The sequence below is a fragment of the Euprymna scolopes genome, chromosome 4, assembly GCF_053919585.1.
Source record: "Euprymna scolopes isolate OS-2025 chromosome 4, ASM5391958v1, whole genome shotgun sequence".
NCBI lineage: Eukaryota > Metazoa > Mollusca > Cephalopoda > Sepiida > Sepiolidae > Euprymna > Euprymna scolopes.
This window is the reverse complement of record NC_136485.1, coordinates 125,822,790-125,844,864: the sequence shown is the minus strand read 5'-3', so window position 1 is coordinate 125,844,864 and position 22,075 is coordinate 125,822,790. Positions and strand designations below refer to the sequence as shown.

Here is a 22,075-nt window from a genome sequence, read left to right as displayed (position 1 = left end):
TGGAACATGATATTTTCTTTTTGTCAAGGGTATATATGTCATACAGTTTTTTCTTTATTTTTGTTTTTTTTAATACAGAGAAAATTCTGAATAAGCACCGAATTTGTTAACATTGCAATTACAAATGACTATCTTGTACTCTTCTGGGAAGCAACCCTGCAGTATCTTATTTTACAGATATGAAGTTTTTTGTAGGAAACTTTGTTCAAGATAGTTCCATTTAGGTAAAGGTTGGTTGGTTGGTTGTTTTTGTTTTACGGCATATCAACCCTTTTTGGGTTATTTAATGCCGAATCCAAAGATTTTGAAGAAAATATTTTTTAATAGAATATATTTGTTGTTTACACATCGATTTCTATTTAACCCATAGTTGGGACCCTAACAGGTACTACCACTCTGGGTCAGAGTGGACCTGGGAGCAATGGTAATTAAAGGGTTGCTCCACACTCCCCAAAGCCCACAAGCTGGGGCCTCACCACTGGATATAGTTTAAGGTCATATCCAGGACCTTAGGTAAAGGTAGACAGGGGGAAAAAAAGGAAAAATTTTTGCAGTGGTTGAGATTAGACAAGTCTTTTCTAAGAACATTTTATAAGAAATAGAAAATCAAGATTTCTTTTGTTTTAATTATGGTCACATTGAATTTTAACTCTATAATCATTTCATATTAAAAATTTGCCAGGTAGTGGAGGATGTGGGTTCTGTCATCAATAATTTAAGCAAGAATTATACTTGATAGAAAAAAAAAAAAATCAACAAAAGATGTCATACTTTTGTTTTTTCCAGACACCAGACTTCCACCTTGAAATTCAGATTCTCCAGTCAAATGAGACATTACCACATGTGATTTAGTCAGCAAGTCTGTTATCCCTAAAAAGAGAAAACAAAAGAAATACATAAAAAATTAACATTTCACCAAAAAGATTGCATACTATGGAGCATTCAGGATGACTTTGATGCTTTTTGGGAAAGGAAAGAAAAAAAAGTAATATTTTGGCCAATAATTGGTGTATTCTTAAAATTTAAAAGTGCATCTATGGAAGAATTTTTCACAAAATACAACTCACTTGAAAAAAGGCTCATCTGTCCATCTGACTACAATTTGGTTGTCTCCAAGTCCAACGTAAACAAATTTTCGATGGACCAATTTACCAAATTTCCACTACTAATGATTACTATATTATCACACTGACTACTGTACACTGCATAACCCTTAGCCTTGGGTGGCCTCCGGGCCTTGATAAGTGGTGATCCCTATATAAAAAAAAAAGCTGCCTTGAGCCTCTGCCACAACGTTAAGGCAAGATTTGAATCTGGAGCATTTGTCCTTCATGGTGTCGCTTAAGAGTTACCTGAACATCACTCTGATCATGGCAATCAGATTGTCCGTGTCACAGGTGGTCTGGTTGGTTTTTTACTCAACAGCCAACCCTCCACACACATTAGTTTATGGGGTTGCAATTATGCAAGTTTATGGGGGGAGAGGTGATTTTTAGATTAGTGAAGCCATGGAAGATCTAAAACAGTTCTGTGATTTTCTGAAGTTGTCACATGGAGTCAAGTCCTGTTATCACACATATGATCATTCTGTAATCACCTTCTTTCGACAAGCATTTGATACTAATGGAAAGAAACTCAATGTAGCCATCCGAATTGAGTTGGAGTTCTTGTTTGAAGATGTAATTACACATGTAGTGGTTTTCAATGGAAACACTAGAAGGGCAATTGGGAGTTTGGTCTTCATGACACACGGAACTTCACACATTGTAATTTTTTTTTTTTTTTTTTTTTTTTTTTTAGATGGAGGGCACCACTTATCAAGACCTGGAGGCTACTTACAGATAAGAGTTATTGAGTGTACAGTAGTCAATGGGATAATATCATAGTAATTGTTAGTAATGAAAATTTGGTAAATTGGATTACTTAAAGGGACGGTTCATCAGGAATTTGTCTAGCTTGGACTTGAAGACAACTAAATTGTAGTCAGCTGGGAAACAGGCAAAAAAGAAGAGGGTTCCACATGCGGGCAGTTCTAAGAGAGAAGCCTTGTTTATGGAATCTATGTTTTGGTTTAGGCATAGATAAACTTGTTCTGCTTGTTCTGTAACTAGTCTCGACAGAAGATCTGAGAAAAACCAGAACATCCCTGGTTCGACTGGGCATTTAGACTTGTTGAAGAGTTGGTTTGTCTTTTGTAAGATAGTTCTCTGGGTTCTTGGTAAGGAGTAGTTGGCTCTTGCAACTTTTGCATGAGGAGTAACAAAAGTCCTCCTTCAGTGCTTTCTTCAAAGACGTTACTACAAAACCCAATCTCAACCTCTTGCTCAAATCTCACATTGCCCTGCCTAGGTCTAGGTACATCTTTTTTTGAAGATACTCAACAAATTTTATTGTAAAGACTCAATCCGAACACCCGCTATCATCCTTCCTGATATTGCTTTCACATCTCCATTACAATTATCTTCAAAATATTCAAAAAACGCTGAGGTGAAACATTTCCAAAGATTTTAATCTGACACAAATCATCATGATGCAATTCATTCTCTTTTAATATTTCAATATGACATAATCATAAAACATCAATTCTTGTTAGATCACCAAAGTTAAGCAACGCTGGGCTTCATCAGTAACAGATGAGTGACCATTTAAGAATACCAGGCACTGTATGTAGGAAGACATCAACACCTACCTGCAAGAACAGCTAGAACCTAATGTTGTCATCCTCTATAGCAGAGATATACAAGCGATTAGGAACTTCTTTTAAATTCAATATTCTTATGAAACTTCCTCCTTTGAAGGAAGACAGTTAAACCAGCCTAAGTTAAACTCTTCGGTTTGGTTCAAATGTTTCAGTGTTTTCAGTGTCATTCATAAAACACATTAACGAAAATGACAAAAGAAGAAATGCACATACTTTTCTTGCAGATGTTTATAGTCTATCATAATACTTCCAAAACAACTGTTAATATTAACAGAATATGAGGACAAGGATCCACGAGGGATCAGAGAGTATGACAATGGTTTTAAAAATTGCATAGCAGTAACAAGAACCTTGCAGATGAAGACAGAGCATGCTCTCTTAACAATGAACATTTGAAAGCAATTGCTGAAAAAAATGCATGTCAAAGTGTTAGAAAAATGTCTAAGGCACTTGATGTCAGTATTTCTGGTGTTCAATCATTTAGAGTAAATATAAAGCAAAAGAGCTTGATGAATGGATCCAAATGAGCTCAATGAATAATTGTTCGTCTTTGAAATTGGTCATTATGTCCTGAAAAATCTTGTATGACCATCCTGTCGCTTTTGACAATCATCAAACCCAAAGCTGTTTGCCATTAATTCATCTTTTCTGTCTGTGTCATCTTGGCGATTGCTAATGGTGCAAGCACTAGTTTCCAGGTATCCAAAACAAAACATATTTCATAAAAACATAAAACGATACAAATTCACAAAAGAAAACAACTCTGAGACTTTGTTTATAAACCAGTTGTGCTTTAAGTGTATGTGATAAAGCACAATCAAACATTGTCTGTTGATAGTTGTATGTCAAGACACCTTCGCCATTCGGTTGATCAGTTCATCTTCTCATCTGCTAAAATTCTGCCCAATCTGCTAAGAGCCAACAACTGCCATCCACTGTTGCAAACTGAAAACGGTCAGAAAACTCTAAAAATATTGACTTTAAGATCAGAAATCGTATATTTATTCATTTGTTTATTTGTAGACTGTTACCCTTATCTGCATAGATGTTGTTTTTATGACGTTTCAGCCAACTATTGTTCTGGCCTTCAGCAGGTGGTTAACAATTGACCGAAACGTCGTGAAACAACATCTATGAAGATGAGGATAACAGTCTGCAAATAAATAAATCTACAAATCACTCATCTCAAAGGTATCCAATAATAAAATAATAGAGAAACCCTATGTTCAGATCTTTTGTCTTAGTCGGCCACTCTCAGCTGACTACCCATCTTAATTTTGAGTATTCATCCGACTGACTTTGTGCACCTTGGTGAATCATTTTCAACCATTGTCATGGCCTTTCTTTTTTTTTCCTTCTTTTTTTTTCTTCTTTTTTTTCTTTTTTTCTTTCTTTTTTTTTCTTTCTTTTTTTTCTTTTTCTTTTTTTTTTTTTTACTTTCAACAACGTTTTTCTTTTATGAATCACTTCCTATCACTCTTCAGGATCCTGACTGATGCAGCTGTTAAACCAGATATAGTGATTTGGGACAGAGCAAACAAAAAAGCGACCGTAATAGAGGTCAGTGTACCCAATGATACAGGGCTTAACAGAGTTGAGAGGGAAAAGATTACAAAGTATCAAGGACTTATGTATGATATGAAACGAAATTGGAAATTAAAAGACGTTTCAATTATACCAGTCATCATAGGAGCAACTGGGCTTATGAAAAAGAACTTTAAAAAGTACATAGCAAGCATACCCGGTGAACCAAGTGCAAGTGAAATACAAACGATTGCACTGAAAGGGACGGCTAGAATCCTGAAAAGATCTCTTGGTTGGACTCACTAAAATAGGGGTAAATGTCAGACATCTGGTTGGATGTCCCATCCCCTAGAAGAAAAAGTTTAAGAAAAATGAAAAAAAAAAAAAGTCAGGGGGATATCCATAGTATCATGACAAAATATCCCTCTTTGTTATTAAAGCCATTTATCTATCAGCACAAAATCGGTTTTCAGAAATAACAAGTGAAGCATGCATAGTCCCCTGTGAGTGCACAGCGAACAAGGCATAAAAAAAATGACTAAGTTCAGCATTTGCTCCTCCCCCCCATTTAGCTCCAAAAGTCCCCAGAGGATGTTAAATCCTGGTGAAAATGAACAAATGGTGCAGTTTTAGGCCTTAACATATGTAAATTTGAGTTCAGCACCATGCAAAAAGAAAATGTTGGACAAATATGGTAAAATAGTCCCAAAAATGGAGTGTTTTATTAGCCTTAAAAGAGCTCCTGAGGCACACCCAAGAGTTATTGCGAAGTATAGACAAACAAAATTATATAGAAATCAGTTACAACTTTTCAGAAAATATTATAAAAATCCAAGGCATCTATTTTTTTTGATAAGCACAAAAGTGTCAATTTTTGTCATTTTAACCCAAAAAGCATCCCTAGGGGAGCAACGGGAGTTTTTCCGGAAAATCCGTTCTGTTACTTTTTTACTCATATCATGTTTAATGTTTGTGCAAGATTTCAAAAAATTCCAAGGCATAGTTATTGAGAAAAATGCGGACGAATGGACAAGGGTGAATTTACAGGCCCACCCTCCTTTTGTCGGGGGATCAAAAATTTGAAACAAAATAATTCATAAAAGAAATAATGAAAAGATGTAAAAAGTGTGCAACTACCTTGACTTGGTTCCGAAGATTGTGTTGGTTTGTGTCCGATGTTAGCTAATCTAAAATGAAGCTGCCCTTTGCAAATGGCCGCTACACCATATGGCTGAATGTCCCTTAATTTACTAAGGTTATCGCTGATCTCTTCTATGTCCTCATCATACTCTGTGGTCAATACATCAAGCTCTAGAGTACACTGCACAGCTTCATGACCATTGCGACAAACATACTGAAAAAGAAATCTTTTTATTAATTTTATATAAAAAATCGAAAAATAAGAATATTTGATATTCTATTTTCATGCTTTACAGTGACACACACACACATATTCAAGTCTCTTATCCGACACTGTATGTCTGGTTGGTTTTGTTTTATACCATATCAACCCTTTTGTGTTATTTAATGCTAAATCAAGTAATTTGGGAGAAAAAAAATTTATGCTTCAAATTCTTTATATCTTTAAATATCTAATCATTGTGCTTAGTTTGGTTGTTTTGTAGAGAAAAACTGCTGTTTTTGTTTTCGGCTTTACTGCAGAACTGGGGTTTAGCAAAAGGAAAGGGAAAAAATAACATCAATTTTCGATGCATTTAAGTCAGGAAGCCAGTATCTGTGTCATGTTCAAGAAATAGTTTCATTTACATGCATATATACATATTCATCTATTTTCATAAAGAAAGTTTGTAAAAAACAAACACATAAGAGACACATAATAAATATGATAGATAAAAAAGGGATATAAATCACAAAGAGCTACTCACGAGGAGTACATGTTAAAAATCTCAAACATAATAAAAAAAATACATGTGTTGCCAGGACAAACAGAGATATGCATGAAGATTGTAAAGTAAATAAGAGTTTGTTAAATATATCTAGGAACAAAACCTGCAACCAGTAAAGACAGGCCATGCTAAGATGATTAACTGTTGAAAGTTATGTCAAATTTCAACGAAAAGCAAAATGTGTTGAAGCAGTTTCAGAATTGTGAAAATCATGCTGTTGGACGTGTTATGACTGACTTGAAGTCCACACTAGAAAGAGCTTTAATCTGGTTCCTAAATTTCCATCATTGGACCTCATTTAATTTGTTGGTGCTAATGCACTTACTGATCCACGCTATTTTTTTAAATAGTATTTTCAAGTTTAATTAAGGTTTTATGATATCTGTTTTTATTAAACTGTAAGGTTAAAGTACAGAATAGGTACAAAGCACCCTCCTCTCCCCATGTTAAGAATGGCTTTCTAAATAATAACATTATTATTTCAGCACGGATCAATAAGTGCACTAGTACAAATTTGGTTTCTGGAAGTAAAAGAGTGCATTCTCTCATTAGTAAATAATGGTTCAGGGGTGATAACTAGGGCTATGACAACAGCATATTCTTATTGTTTTGACTCTATAGTATATATCTGACACAGTTAATCAACTGAGAACCACATCACTCTATCTAAAAGCAAACAAGATATCAATGGATACACACTCGAGAGTAAAAACAATAAAAAGAATATGCTGTTGTCATAGCCCTAGTGATAACTTTTTGAACAGATCCAAATTAACTCCTGAATATTCTAAAGCAGCTAAGTGTTAATCTGAATATTTCTGTTTTGCCTAATTATTCTCAGTCAAAATCCTTTTTTTTTTTGCATATTTTGTGAAAGCAGTCATATATATTCAAGGGAAAGCAACTCTTCCTGTATTATTCAATCCTAGAGCACCCTACCTTCATTCTTTATCCTTTTCATTTAATCATGTTAAAAATAAAGCACATCAGTAAAAAGAAATCTAAAAATACGATCCATTAGTTCTCAATAAAAGCAAACGGACTTACCTTAAGTGGCACTGAACAAGAGCCTATCAGTAAGAGAGAATCTCCATCCCAGACATCAATGTGTAATATTTGTTGCTGAATATGTTGTAAAAACAAGACTGGTTCACCAGGATTCAAGAAACAAGGGTCAACAAAATAACGAACCTGAAACAAAATAACAAATAGAAGATAAAGCAAAAGAATGCATTTGGTCAAATCATTGAAAACATTATTTCATAAGGTTCATTTAAAAATTTTAGAAAACCAGGTGATAAAATGTTTAAGATTTTTATTTGATAAAATAATTCAAATCATTTTTTTTTTTTTTTTTTTACAACACTATCGGTGTAAAAGACTTTTAGGCTTTTTTTCTCTTCATTTTGCTAGTGGTATTAGCCCTGAGAGGTCAGTTCCTCACAGATAGAACAAGCCGCCCATGCATAGTCCCCCTCTTGTGCTGCATGTGAGATAATGCAAAAAAAATAGTGATGAAATGATGAATGTGAGAAATGTGAAGAGCCAATTTTGCCTCCACATTTTCGCCAAGTTTCATAAAAATCTAATGGATGGGGCAAAAGTTATGGAGTAAAAAGTGTCATTTTTTGCAATTTTGGGGAATTTGTGACCCTTTTTGAGCTCCTGGGAACACTGAATCTCAGTGAAAATGGACAAATGATGCAGTTTCATGCCTTAAGACATGTACATTTGAATTCAGCACCATGGAAAACTACTATATAGACATACATATCAAGTTCTTGAGTAATATAAAAAAAGCATATTTTCTTTTAGCCCTAAAAGTCCCAGAGGGATGTGAACCAGAATTTTGCCAGGGTCACTCATACTGGATTTATATTAAGAACAATAGGCTCCACATTTTGGCCAAGTTTTAAAAAAATCTAATGGATGGATCAAGTTACGGGGCAAAATGTGTCATTTTGGGGCATTTTTGTCCTCTTTTGAGCCCCTGGGGGCGCAACGGGAATTTTTGTAAAAAAAATTTTTTTCACTACACACATCTATTTAATGAAATACAATTTGTGGCAAAATTTCAGGAAAAACTAATGGACGGTTATCTGGCAATAGTCCGGATTAACGGACGCAACTAAAAACATAGGTCCCTCTCCGACAAATCAGGGAACCAAAAAAGTATACATCTAATGTTAGTAACCATTGTTGTAAAACTTAAAATTTATCTGTTTGGCACAAATTTTAAATAGAAGGCTGCTCACATCTTTAAAAATATTAAAATGAAAGGATGAAACATTTAGAAAAAAAAATGGAACACATACATTAAATCTGTTGCCAAGGCCGCTGGAAAAATGGTGGGATCCTTTTATCGATCCGGTAGATATCTCACTGCTGATGCAATTCTCTATCTATATAAGAGCCAGGTACGTCCAGGGATGGAGTACTGTTGCCACATGTGGGCAGGAGCTGCTAGAAAGGACTTATCCTGCCTCGATAGAGTTCAAAATAGACTTCGTAGCCTCGTAGGGAATGTCTTTTTCTCTTCCCTGCAACCTCTTTCTCATAGAATAGATGTTGCGAGTTTGTCTCTGCTTTATCGTTATTTTCATGGCAAGTGCTCGGCTGAGGTCCAATCTATGGTCCTCCCCTCACCAGACTTTCACAAGAAACACCTGTCTAGCAGAAAACACTATCACTAATTTCCCTGTGCCTAAACCTAAACAGATTCAATGAACAAAGCTTCTTTCTTAGAACTGCACGCCTGTGGAATTATCTTCTGTTTTCCTGCTTTTCAGCTGACTACAATATGGTTGTCTTCAAGTCTAACATAAACAAGTTTTTGATGAACCGTTCCATATAAGTTAACAAATTTACCGAATTTCCATTACTAATGATTACTATATTGTCCAATTTCTACTGTACACTTTTTAACCCTTATCCTTGAGTGGCCTTTTGGCCTTGATAAGTGTTGATGCCTATGTAAAAAAAAGAAAAGAAAAACAAAAAAACATTCATACATGTCATCCTGTTCACAAGTTCAACATGAAGAGATTTAATGCTGAAATTTGATAAAATATTGTAAAGTTCAATGTAGCCATTTAGAATACACTTTTCGCTCTATAATCAGAAAAAATTTCATTTGGAAAAAATAACTACAGTAAAAAAAAAAAAAGCAATGAAATGAAGAGTCAAAGTTTGAACAGTGTGAAGAGATACTGGTTAATTTCTCTTATATTTGCTAGCAAATGCATGAACATACATTTATTTATTCTATTCTGATCCAAAGTTGTTGTTCGATTCAGTAATACAACAAAAGAACTCTTCTTCCAAAAAAAGACAACTCCAGTTTACAAACAATTAACAAATGTTTACTTTTCTTTGGGGTTTAAAATGGTACTTATTTTACTAGATTGAATAGCATGAAATGAGATTTTTGTCTTATGAAACCAAAATGTAAGTTCTATCAGCACAATCCCTTAGCTAATAGTCCCAAAGGGGCAATTAGCTTAGAGAAACACACAGGACCAACTCACCACCAGTCCTTAGAAAAACCAACTGCCTCCTCAAACGTCTAGCTCCAATTGATTTCCTTACCCCCAGAGGACTGGCTGTGACTGCCCCCTCTTCCCATCTGAAATCTTTTCACCCCTGATTGAATTCTGGCCTTTGTCAGTGGTCACTATTTTGACCATCCTGAAGCTGACTACTCAAGATATCTACTTGAGATAATGGCTAGACAATGTCTGTTCAAAAGTTTGTTGTTAGTTGGTTATTTAATGGCATATCAACCATTTTGAGATTATTTAATGCCAAATTCTGTAATTTTTTAAAAACGATTTTATGCTTCAAGTTCTTTACATCTTCAAATATCTATTTATGGTATTTGGTTTGGTTTGGTATATTAACCCTTTCTGGGTTATTTAATATTGAATTACAATAATTTTAGAAAAGTTTTCATTCAAGTTCTTTATATTTTCAAATACTTATTCATGGTGCTTGATGTGATTATTTTGTAGAAGAAATTTTTTTTTTTTTTTTTTTGTGACTTTACAGAACATGATTGGGTTTTGCAAAGGGAAAGGGGGAAAAAAACATCAATGTTTTGTGCATTCTTGATCAAAAAACCAGCATCTTCAAACAGCCTGATCTGGTAACACCATATTCCCTAACAGGTATTATCACTCTGGGACAAAGTGGACCTGGAAGCAACTCAGAGACCACTCCATATTTCTCACAGCCCCCAAATAGGGTCTCACCGCAGGATGTCTTTTAAAGTCATATAAGGGACTTATCTTCAAATAATCTCAGATGTTACCTATCTCAAATAGGTTGGTTTCAACATGGTTCCTCATTTAATCAGATATTTTATTTCAAACCAAAAAACATCTCTAGGGTGGTAAGACTCCAATCAGAGATACTTTCAATTCTCTGTGTGCCCCCCCCCCACATGTTTCCTTTGGTTGAGCATCTATCATTTGTAACATCTGGCATTCATATGCACAACTAAACATGCAACTAAGTGCATGTTTACAGATGTAATGCTTATTTTACATGTTCTGAATGAATTCATTGATTTGAAAATAGATTTAATTCATAAAATGAAAAAAATGCAACAAAAATAAATTCTCAGAACATAATCTACAAGATGTCATTTTTTGATTGAGAAATTTAATTAAATAAACATGATCTGCGCAACTAACATATAAAAGGTAATAAAACGAAAATGTTTCTTTTTTAGAAATACTAAGCACATCAAAATGGATGTAAATGATAGAATTTCATAAATAAAATCACTTTATACGACTATCAATAATGTGCAACCCAAATCTGATATGAAAAAAATCATTCAAGTCAATAACAAGCCAAGCATGTGGGGTCCCCCTCCATGAGTGTAAAATTTATTTTAACCATGACTAATGTTTGTGCAAAATTTTTTTTAAATCCAAGGTGTGGTTATTGAAAAAAGTGCAAACAAATAAACAGATAAATGATTTGGGGGCAATTTTATTCCTATAATGTAGGGGAGGGGGCCAGAGTTATCTAAAAAAAATCCATTCTGGCAAAAATTTCCTTTCATGTGCAAAAATTTTAAAAAATTCAAGTGAGAAAAGTGCAAATGGGAGTGAATTACTAGGTCCAATCCCTCCTTTGTTTTTGTTTTTGTTTTTTGTTTTTTTTTGGGGGGGAGGCAAAAAAGAAGATGCTTTATTCAAGAAAAACGTCCTTATTAATCTTTAACTGAAAATTACTATGTCAATCTCTACACACCTGTTCACAATTACATCAGTAATTTACACCCTAAAATAACATTCTTTTCTTTTTTGTGTTTTTCTATTAAGGTGTCAGCCCAAATGCCACTCGAGGTTCAGTGGTAAATGATTGTCATGTGGACGGTGAAACAATGCAGTGGTGATTGGGCATTATTTAAGAAGGTGGCCCAACAAGAATTTATTTATATTGGGCTTTAAAAAAATATGTTGTAGTCAGCTAGGAAGCAGTCTCTTAGTATCATGTTCCATAGACGGACAGTAATAAAAAAGAAATTTTGCTCATGAAAGTTTCATTTAGTTTTAAATAGAAAGAGATAGAAAGGAAAATTGGTGACAGCTGTTGTAGCTAGATAAGTTTTTGATGTGAATGTTTTACAAGAGGGAGGGGGGGCATAGATTGAAGTTCAGTCGAGCACTTACCATTAAAACGACGATAGAGAAAAACTAGCAACATCTCTTCTGTGAGAAAGAGATAGTAGGGAGGAGAAAAGAGTATCACCTACTAGATTTCGAAGTCAGGTTTGTACTTTATAAAGGCAGGAAAGGATGATCTGAGTACCCTAGATGTGGCAACAGTTTTCATTTATTCTGAGCTGACTCTTGGAGGTGACAGTAGTAAAGTGGGTGATGTAGATTGATGATCTGTGTGCACCAAGTTCAGATTGAGTCAGTTCCATCGAGATCATTTTTTTGTGTGCCAATAATGTAGTTAACATGGTACTAGCTTGAACTAACTTGCTTGTGTTCAAGTTAAGTGCAGGGAGGTCGAAAGGTTAAGACTGACAGGCTTCAAACTCGTTGACTTTGATTGAGGGTCATGTTGCACCTGCATGCTAGCAGGGGTCACTAGGCAGGTCAGTGCATATTGAGTGCAAGTTGTGTTGACAGGATTTGCCACCACACATCACAATATATAAGGAAGACACATGTGAGTTTTTGGAGTAATATGAGTCAGAGAGTCTTTAGTCAGACTAGAATCAGAGACAGAGTCAGCCAGAACGAGAGGGTCTTGCATTCAAGATGAGAAAACGAAAAAGAAGAGATCTAAATCGATTCAGTGATGCAGAGGCCCTTTCAGGAATGAGGAAGATGATAAATAAAGGCTGTCTACAAATAATAATAATATCCAAGTGTTGATTTGGGAGCATGCATGATTTGATTTCCAGATTGAAGGCAGCCGTCAGAGGAGCACCGACCGAAGAAAGGAGAAAAGATATAGGTCTTTACATCTCCTTATAGATTGTATGCATGTGACATGCACATGCACACACACACACACACATACCTGTATATACACACACATAGAATATACATTAAAATATTGATAGACAAAAACTAGAAACATCTCTTCTGTGAGAAAGAGATAGTAGGGAGGAGAAAAGAGTATCACCTACTTGATTTCAAAGTGAGGTTTGTACTTTATAAAAGCAGGAAAGGATGATCTGAGTGGTACCACCCTAGATGTGGCAACAATTTTCATTCATTCTGAGCTGACTCTTGGAGGTGACAGTAGTAAAGTGGGTGATGCAGACTGATGATCTGCATGCACCAAGTTCAGATCGAGTCAGTTTCATCGAGATCATTTGTTGCATGCCAATAATACACACATAGAATATACACAATGTATTATATAGAACCACATACACAAAACATACACACAGGTGCATAATATATTTTCACTGAAGAATGTTGGCCACCTTCATGTGGTTTCTCCTGTAAATACTGATTCTAGAAAAAATTGAAGTCAATAAAGGAATCAAGCTGGTCAAAACAAAAATTATACCATGTCGGCATAGTATTATTATTCTATTAATCACAAGTAGACATGAAATAAATAAGATTAAAATAATATCCAACTTACGGAAACATAAAAACTGTTTAGAGTTCACATCTGTTGCAGTGATTTGGTTTGCTTGCTTGGTTTTACAACATATCAAACTTTTTCGGGTTATTTAAGACCTAGTCCAGTTATTTTGGAAACAGTATTCATGTTGCATCCAGTTATTTTGGAGAAGGTTTTTATTCTTCATGCTCTTTGTATCTTCAATCATTAGTTTGCAGTGTTTGGTTTGGTTGTTTTGTAGTAGATTTTTATCGTTTTTGTTCCCTGCCCTGCAGAACATGTACGAGTTTTGCAATGGGAGAGGGAGAAAGGTTACAGTACTAACGTTTTGTACATCTTAAGTTAGGAAACCAGTCAGGAAGTGGGGGAGATAAAAAGAGAAAGGGGGAAATGGGAAGAAGGAAAAAGGGGAAAAGGTGGGTTGTTGTTTTTAGTTTTGCAGAACAAAGTTTTGCAAAAAGAAGTAGAAAAAGCAAAAAGCATCAAGGTTAGGTGTATTTCGTCACAGGAAGCCCATATCTTCAGACAGCCTGATCTGGTAGCATGAGTCTGTTGCATGGAAGAATGTTCTCTACATCAGTAAAAAAAGTTTTTTCATATATTTGTTTCGGATTTATAAAGCCTTGTGAATTCATTTTAAATACATCACAAATCTTATATTCAAATAATACAAGTTGATTAGTATTATTAGACTGGTTTACTGCTCAGGAGAGCTGGAGAAACATGAAAGAGTATTTGTTATTCTGTCACTAAAAAAACATTTTTTTTTCAAATACAATGCACCCTCTCCCTAGATAATCTATCTATAGAAGTGAGAATATGTGTGTGTGAGAAAACTTCTCAACCTATGCACTCAACGGATTTTTTGATCTACAGACTTGAAATTTAGTATATAGGGTATTGAGATCAGTGGAAAACTTTTTAATCAGAAAAAAATGGCTGCTAAGGGGTCAAAATTGAAAAGTTGGTACATTGGGGGGGGGTCATCGGATTTTCATCTGTCAACTGCTTCATGAATGCAAATGTGTGAATGGTTCACATAACAGATTCCATATTTTAAGAATAAGTAGGTTTAAAAACACTTGTTAAAGATCGTATCAAGCTGGTCTAATGGTTATCGTACTTGAACGTCTAAGTTTAAGTTTCGATCTCAACTTGAGTATTTTTTTTTTTTTTACTTATAAAAAGTGAACTTTTTAGAAAAAACATAATATTCACATGTCTTAGTTTCTGTATGAATTTAAATGTAATATTTATGCATATTTTACAACCGGGCAATGCTGTGCAGCTTGCTAGTCATTAATAAAATCCACAATAATTTCATATTTGGTATAAACTTCAGTCTACGCATGACTAGTTGTTAAGCGTGATGATAATTTTTTTTGGTTTAACTCCAACTCAAAAATGAGTAGAGGATAAAATATAACCTTTAACAGATTTATTCAACAACTTACAGATTAAATGGCAAGGCAGAAGCTTCTGGATGCATGATGATTAAATGTGATGCAAGAAACATCTATTTACCTCCAAAAAATGCTCATGACAAAGCCCGGTTTTTCTAAGGGCAATAACTCTCTCTTCTTCAGTCGGAGGGAAATAACTATTCTTTTTAGGTTGCGCCTAACATTTATCCATAAGAGTTTCACTCATGAACATCCAAAAGTCTTCTTTTTTCTTATTTGCCTTTCAATAATATAAAGGGACAATTTGGTGATTGTCATCTCAGGAGTAGTGATTCTGAATGAACTTAACACTCACAAAATATTACCTCCCCACCAAGATTTTTATATGTGAGGTATCTCTATAGCTAATATCTATCGAAACAATCTCCAGACTATTTCTGAACTAAAGGGGTTATCACAGTCAAAACTAGGACAGTGTCAAAACAGAAGTGTGTCAAAGTTATTGAAGATCTTGCAAATCATATCTACTGGACATTTATAAGTAAAACTTGGTGGACAAGTCATAGATTGAAATTCATTGCTACCAAATATGGTTCAATGCAGAAATATTGGTGAAGCTTATTAATAATTCAATAGATACCATTTTTTAGAGGTGGAGATAAGTCACCATATAAATGCTGGCAGTATCCACTATAAAGGAGGAAAGTGTTTTACATAGATCACCCAAAAGATAAAAAATTAAACAGTATTGTCTTTGCTAAGGTTAAACAGAAAATAATTGTATCAAAGATGAGGTAGATTTAATCCATCGCATAGACTAATTGTTCACGCAAGCTAGAGAAAAAGAAAAGATTACAAGTCATCAGGGCTTTAAATAATGAAGTCTGATGTTCATAATGGATATTTGTAGGTAAATTATAGTTAAAAAAAATGTCAGAGTTGAATCACAACTAATTTTAATATTTGCACAGATTTATAATATTAAATCAACAAAACAAATGTTATTATCAAGTCTCAAAATCACTTAAGAAATTGATTAACTTCAAATTTTAAAACAAGAATAAAGTTTAACCTTGGAATCTAAAACACTGGATGATATTTAATAAACCTCTTGAATTGTAAGCCATGTTTAGTTTCAGAAGAGTTTCCGATGAGCAGTTATTCTATACAAGTCCTAGAGAGGACGAATTCTCAGGAGACAGATGTACAGGTTCCGGACTTTATAATTTTGCAGCCAAAAAGCAAAAGATCCTTCTCGTTTTGACAAAACAATATGTGCAAAGTTGCTAAAAAAGATTTAATTTTTATGGAGCAATTCTGGTTTCTGATTTGTTGGTAGCAGAACATGAATTAATTTGATTCGTCAGTTCCTAACAGCAGCACTTATAAATAGAATCTCCAAACTCTGAGAGACAATACCTTCATTACGAGTCAAAAATATTGCAATAAATCAATATGCGACAAATCATAAATCAATATGTGACAAATCATAAATCAATATGCGACAAATCATAAATCAATATGCCACAAATCATAAATCAATATGCGACAAATCATAAATCAATATGCCACAAATCATAAATCAATATGCCACAAATCATAAATAAATATGCAACAAATCATAAATCAATATGCCACAAATCATAAATCAATATGCCACAAATCATAAATCAATATGCGACAAATCATAAATCAATATGCCACAAATCATAAATCAATATGCCACAAATCATAAATCAATATGCCACAAATCATAAATAAATATGCAACAAATCATAAATTAATATGCCACAAATCATAAAATAATATGCTTTAAAAACATTTACACTTGTTTTATAGTCAATAAAAATGATAATATCAGGATAAAACTTACTTCATAACCTGGAGATGTCTTTACTGGGGTGTCATCTTTATTGATTTTATTCAATATATAAAGTACGGGTTGGTCACTTGTTTTGTATTGGCTGGAATCTTTGCACAAAAGTAATCTAAATTATAATGAAATTTTAAAAGATGTAACAGAAAATTAAGTTTGGTTTATTATCCAATTACACTTTTCTTTTAATAAGAGCTGTTTATCATTTGTTTTTTTTATGAAATGTCACTTTTAAAATTATATTTATTTCATAATTATTTTTTAACATTATTTTTTAACATTTTATAACATTATTTTATAACATTATTTTATAACATTATTTTATAACATTATTTTTTAACATTATTTTATAACATCATTTTATAACATTATTTTATAACATTATTTTATAACATTATTTTATAACATTATTTTATAACATTATTTTATAACATTATTTTATAACATTATTTTATAACATTATTTTTTAACATTATTTTATAACATTATTTTATAACATTATTTTATAACATTATTTTTTAACATTATTTTATAACATTATTTTATAACATTATTTTATAACATTATTTTATAACATTATTTTATAACATTATTTTTTAACATTATTTTATAACATTATTTTATAACATTATTTTATAACATTATTTTTTAACATTATTTTATAACATTATTTTTTAACATTATTTTTTAACATTATTTTATAACATTATTTTTTAACATTATTTTATAACATTATTTTATAACATTATTTTATAACATTATTTTATAACATTATTTTATAACATTATTTTATAACATTATTTTATAACATTATTTTATAACATTATTTTATAACATCATTTTATAACATTATTTTATAACATCATTTTATAACATTATTTTATAACATTATTTTTTAACATTATTTTATAACATTATTTTTTAACATTATTTTATAACATTATTTTTTAACATTATTTTATAACATCATTTTATAACATTATTTTATAACATCATTTTTTATAGCATTTTATATTATTTTATAACATTGTTCTTTTGCAATAATTGTTCTACCTTCTCATCTTTAAAAAAACTATTGAAGTTGAATTCATTCTAATCCTTTTCAACCACTTGGGGTGGCATGGACATGGTGAATGAAGTTTTGAACAGATAAAATATATATATATATATATATATATATAAATGTAACTCTTGGTTCGTTCGCAATTAATAGTCTAAAGAACCACTGGACGGATGGCTTCCACGTTTTGGTATAATATGTTTACTATACCCATGTGTGTTTTTATATATTTCTTTTTAATTATAACATTATACTTAATTTTTCTATAATAAATAGGTGGTTTTCTTTGTACCGAGAGGTCATTTTTTTTTTATTTAGGGACAATTATTTATTACCGCTTCCCGTCACATGACCAGTGTTTCCAATTTAGCGGTTTTCCTGCTAGATCTGGAGATTTCGTTTGCAATCTAGCGGGGAATTCTAGAAAATCTGGAGATATTTGGCACCCAAACACACGCAATTTTAGATTAAAAAATAAAGAAAAGCACTTGAAAATACTTTAAAACATAAAATAAACTCATTCATGTAAGTAAAAAAAAAAGTAGCATTTATTGCCTTTGGTAACAATTATTTATTGATTATTTGTTTTGTTTTTCACCTTTTTTTTCAGCTAACCATTTTTAAATCTCGCTATAAAATCGATTTTTCCAAATACATTTTAGGTGGAGGGGGGGGGGGGCATTCCAACCTCCGAAGTTTAGTTTAAAATACCATCAAGCAACCCCGCTTAATTTAGAAGTATCTAGTCGAAAATTGTAAAAAGCAAGAAACAACAGCAAAAAAAAAAAAAAAAACTTATACCAATACCGTATAATTGAATTTAATTATCTACCAACCTAAATACTTTTAACATGCTAAAATAAAGTTTTTTTGTTTTTTATTTCCCTAATTTCAAAATATGTTACACCATTATTGTGATGTTTAATTTGCAGTATATTTCAATTTGACTTTTATTATAAAAAGTTTGAGTTTATGATTTGTTTCTTGCAAAAAAAAAAAAAAAAAAAAAAAAAAAAATACCCTCTCTGAAAAAACAGGTAAAACTAGCTGATAAAATATGTAAGCCTTCTGGGGAGCTAACCGCTTCAATATAATTCCAGAAACATATAGTGAGAAAACACGGAACATTTTATACATTGAATATACTATATTTATAATTTTTTTATGGTAGGAAGTTAAAATATGGAGGGGTTTTTTTTGGGGGGGGGGTAGCGATTTTTGAAAATTTCAGACGATAAAAGTTAAAAATCTAGCGATTTTCTGGGGATTTCTTTCTCCTGATTCTCGTGGCTTTTTTTTTAATCTCAGTTGCCAACACTAAAAGGATATTTTGGTCTCACTGCTTAATGTAAACAGAATGTGTTTACAATATCGGTAAATTTTCAATAGGTTTAATCACATGATTATTGATAATGTAACCATGTGATTGAAATTTAATTTAAATTAACCATACGTGGTCGCTTTCCTATCAAGTATTCATCGAAAAACGGTATGTACGGACAAAATGAATACCGACGCTCAAAGTGTATAAACATTTTGACCTCTCCCTTTACTTAAAAATTCACCAAAAATCAGAAAATTAACCAATTTTAATGAAAATTTCAGTATTTATCAAATAATGATCACAGACTATAATGAACTAATTATTTTTACTTAACTCTTAGTGAAAATGTTTTATTTTGTTTAAACAAAAAATACCTTTACTAAAGTTATGGTTTTCAGTAGTAAATAAAAAACGCAAGAATTTAATTTTGCTTTTTTTAAATAAATAAAGCATCGTAATTTGTAACAATAAAAAATAATTTTTACAGGAACATTACGAAAAAAGCCCCTAAAGTCTGTATTAATGAATTCGATATAACTCGAAGAAAAATGAATTTCTCGCATACTATTCAGGAAATTAAAGATTCAATTAGATTCCTATTTCAGTCACCTAAATTATTTAGGGTGAAATGAGTTTAGGAATTTATAGCCAAACCTAAATATTTTTTTTTTTTGGCTTAAATAAAAAATAGCATTAATACAGTAAGTTAGGTAAAATTTGCATAGAATGCTCTGCTCTACGGTTGTTGTAAAAATGGAATGGAAATTTGAATTTCGTTCCCTTTTAAATTTGGTACATTTTTACATTATGTCCAACTCATCGTTCACATTCAACACATCATCTTTTATAGCTTTTCTGGTGTGCTGGCAAGGTTAGGGGTGTCTATTCCGGAAGCCGTTCTTAACATGGGTGGATTGGAGTGTTTATTCGTTGTAAACGTACCAGACAACCTATAAATGTCGACATTTCCAATGTGAATGGTAAGCTGGACTTATGTAGAAAATAACAAAAAGATATACCAAACTGACTTTTTCGTTTAAAAATGGAATTATTTCCCTTTCGTTATTAACTTTTTTTTTTTTTTTTTTTTTTTTTTTTTTTTAAATATTTTGTGTTTTATATACATAAAGTACAATTGTTGAATGTTACTGTTTTGATTATATTCGTTTGGGGGGGGGGCACAAATAAAAAATTAAGAAAGATTAAAACGGAGCAAAATTTAAGTTTCCATTCCATTTTTCCAACAACCATAAAACAGCGCATACTCAGCAAGTTTTATCGTAATTTATAAGCATAATGTTGAAACACTAAATCAATATTTTATTTTTTTTTTTGCATAATTAATGATGGAAGTATTTTTCTGTTTATTTTCTGAACATCTGTTAAAAAAAAATAATTTGTACATTCTCTTGAAAAAAAAGAATCAAACTTTTCTCTACTTTCACCTATTTACAGTGTTCATGTAAAGCATTCATCTGTTCTTTTTATAATAAAAATTCCGTTTTCAAAGCGAAACGTTTACTGCCAAATTTCTTTTAAAAATTTAAAAAAAGTGCAAGTTTTCCTGAAAAAAAAACTTTCACCTAACAATTTATGGTAAAAAATTAATCTGTTTTTGGGGGAAAAAAATAACTTTTATTGATTAAAAGAATTGCAAAAAATAATAAAAGTAAATAAACGAACAAAATGCAATTTTTCTTAAGGAATGTGTTCCATTTTAACAAACTGAGCCACAGCAACACGTGGTCGGGTACAGCTAGTATATATATATATAGCTAATATATATATATATATATATATATATATACACACACACAAATAAATTTACAAGGTTGCGACATTGGATATTGTCATGTTTCGGACAGACGGTTGGTTAAAACCACAAGTTCTCACTAAGCAACTTAAAACAAACTTTTTTTTTTAAGTTGCTTGACGAAGACTTCTGGTTTTAACCAAACATCTGTCCAGTGTTGCAACCTTGTAAATTTGTTTATATTATTAAAAATATATCTTGCTCTCCTTTTATTGAGCACTCTTAATAATCTTGTTAAATTCATGGGTTTTCTCTCTTGAATATCTATAACTTGGTGTATATATATATATATATATATATATATATATATATATATATATATATTGCCATATATATTTTATAAATTACTATATATATATATATATATATATCAGTTGAGGAAAACAAGTGATAAAAGACTAAAATGACCAATCAAAAATGACTTCATGACATATCAGAACCAACATGAGAGAATTAACTTAGCAATGCCATGCCAAACATACAACACACATTTGATGTGCAAAAGACATGTTAAACAATATTTTTCTTAAATTCTTTTAAGGAATTATTCAAATAAACTTCATCATTTCAACAACGGTCAAAAGATGATTATGACATATATCTACATTAGCTTTTCTATAGTCTGTCCGTTTCACTTTTTTGCAGAAACTACAGAGCTGATCTGGCTGAAATTTTGTATGGACCTTTGTTATTATAAGGTGCAGCAAACTAAGTTTTATGGTATCAATTCATTGCACCAAGTCAACGAGCTATAACTTTTGCCCATTAAAAACGGGTAAAAATGTAATATATGCATATTTATAAATCTAATTAGAATCTTTAGGTTTTATTACTTTACGATTTAGAGAGTTACTTTAAAGTAAGTTATAAGTTAATTAACAAACTAAAAATCATAAATTTTTGAGAGATTGGACTGTACTTATAACAGCTTTATTCAATTAAAATTACTACTATGAACATCCATCTCACTAAGGTTTACTGGTTAAAAATACAATGAACAAAAACTATTACAGGCGTAGAAAAAAATAAGCTAGTATTCACTGAAGTAGTAGGATTGAAAGTGTCGACTCAAAATACTCAGGAGTTATTTCCCTTGAAGTATATTTAAGTTATCTCCCCTCTTTCGTTGCAGCATATACAATAGTTTCCTACTTTTTTTCGGAGTTATTTACATCATTCTTGGCCTTCGGGACAAGATCAAAGTGTAGTATCTGTTCTTCAGATGCTGCAAGCTATGACTAGCTATGACTAGCAAAGACCAGATGTGGGGGCAACCCCACATGCCTGACCATTAACCAGTTCCCATTTCCCACCTCTCGGGAGCTGGTCCCCTTTTTCCCTTCCCCCTCCCTTCACTCCT

General features: G+C 32.1%; 1 protein-coding gene across 3 annotated transcripts in view; it reads right to left on the bottom strand.

Annotated features, from left to right (window-relative positions):
- LOC145269308 (nephrocystin-4-like) overlaps window positions 1-22,075 on the bottom strand; it is a 380,704-nt gene that overhangs the window by 275,703 nt on the left and 82,926 nt on the right. For all 3 annotated transcript variants that reach the window (XM_080125012.1, XM_080125026.1, XM_080125018.1), the window contains exons 15-18: window positions 16,516-16,630; window positions 7,180-7,323; window positions 5,363-5,579; window positions 772-870 (exon numbers count right to left, since the gene is read on the bottom strand). In XM_080125012.1, the coding sequence (XP_079981138.1) occupies window positions 772-870; window positions 5,363-5,579; window positions 7,180-7,323; window positions 16,516-16,630 (575 nt within the window). The remainder of the gene's footprint in view (window positions 1-771; window positions 871-5,362; window positions 5,580-7,179; window positions 7,324-16,515; window positions 16,631-22,075) is intronic.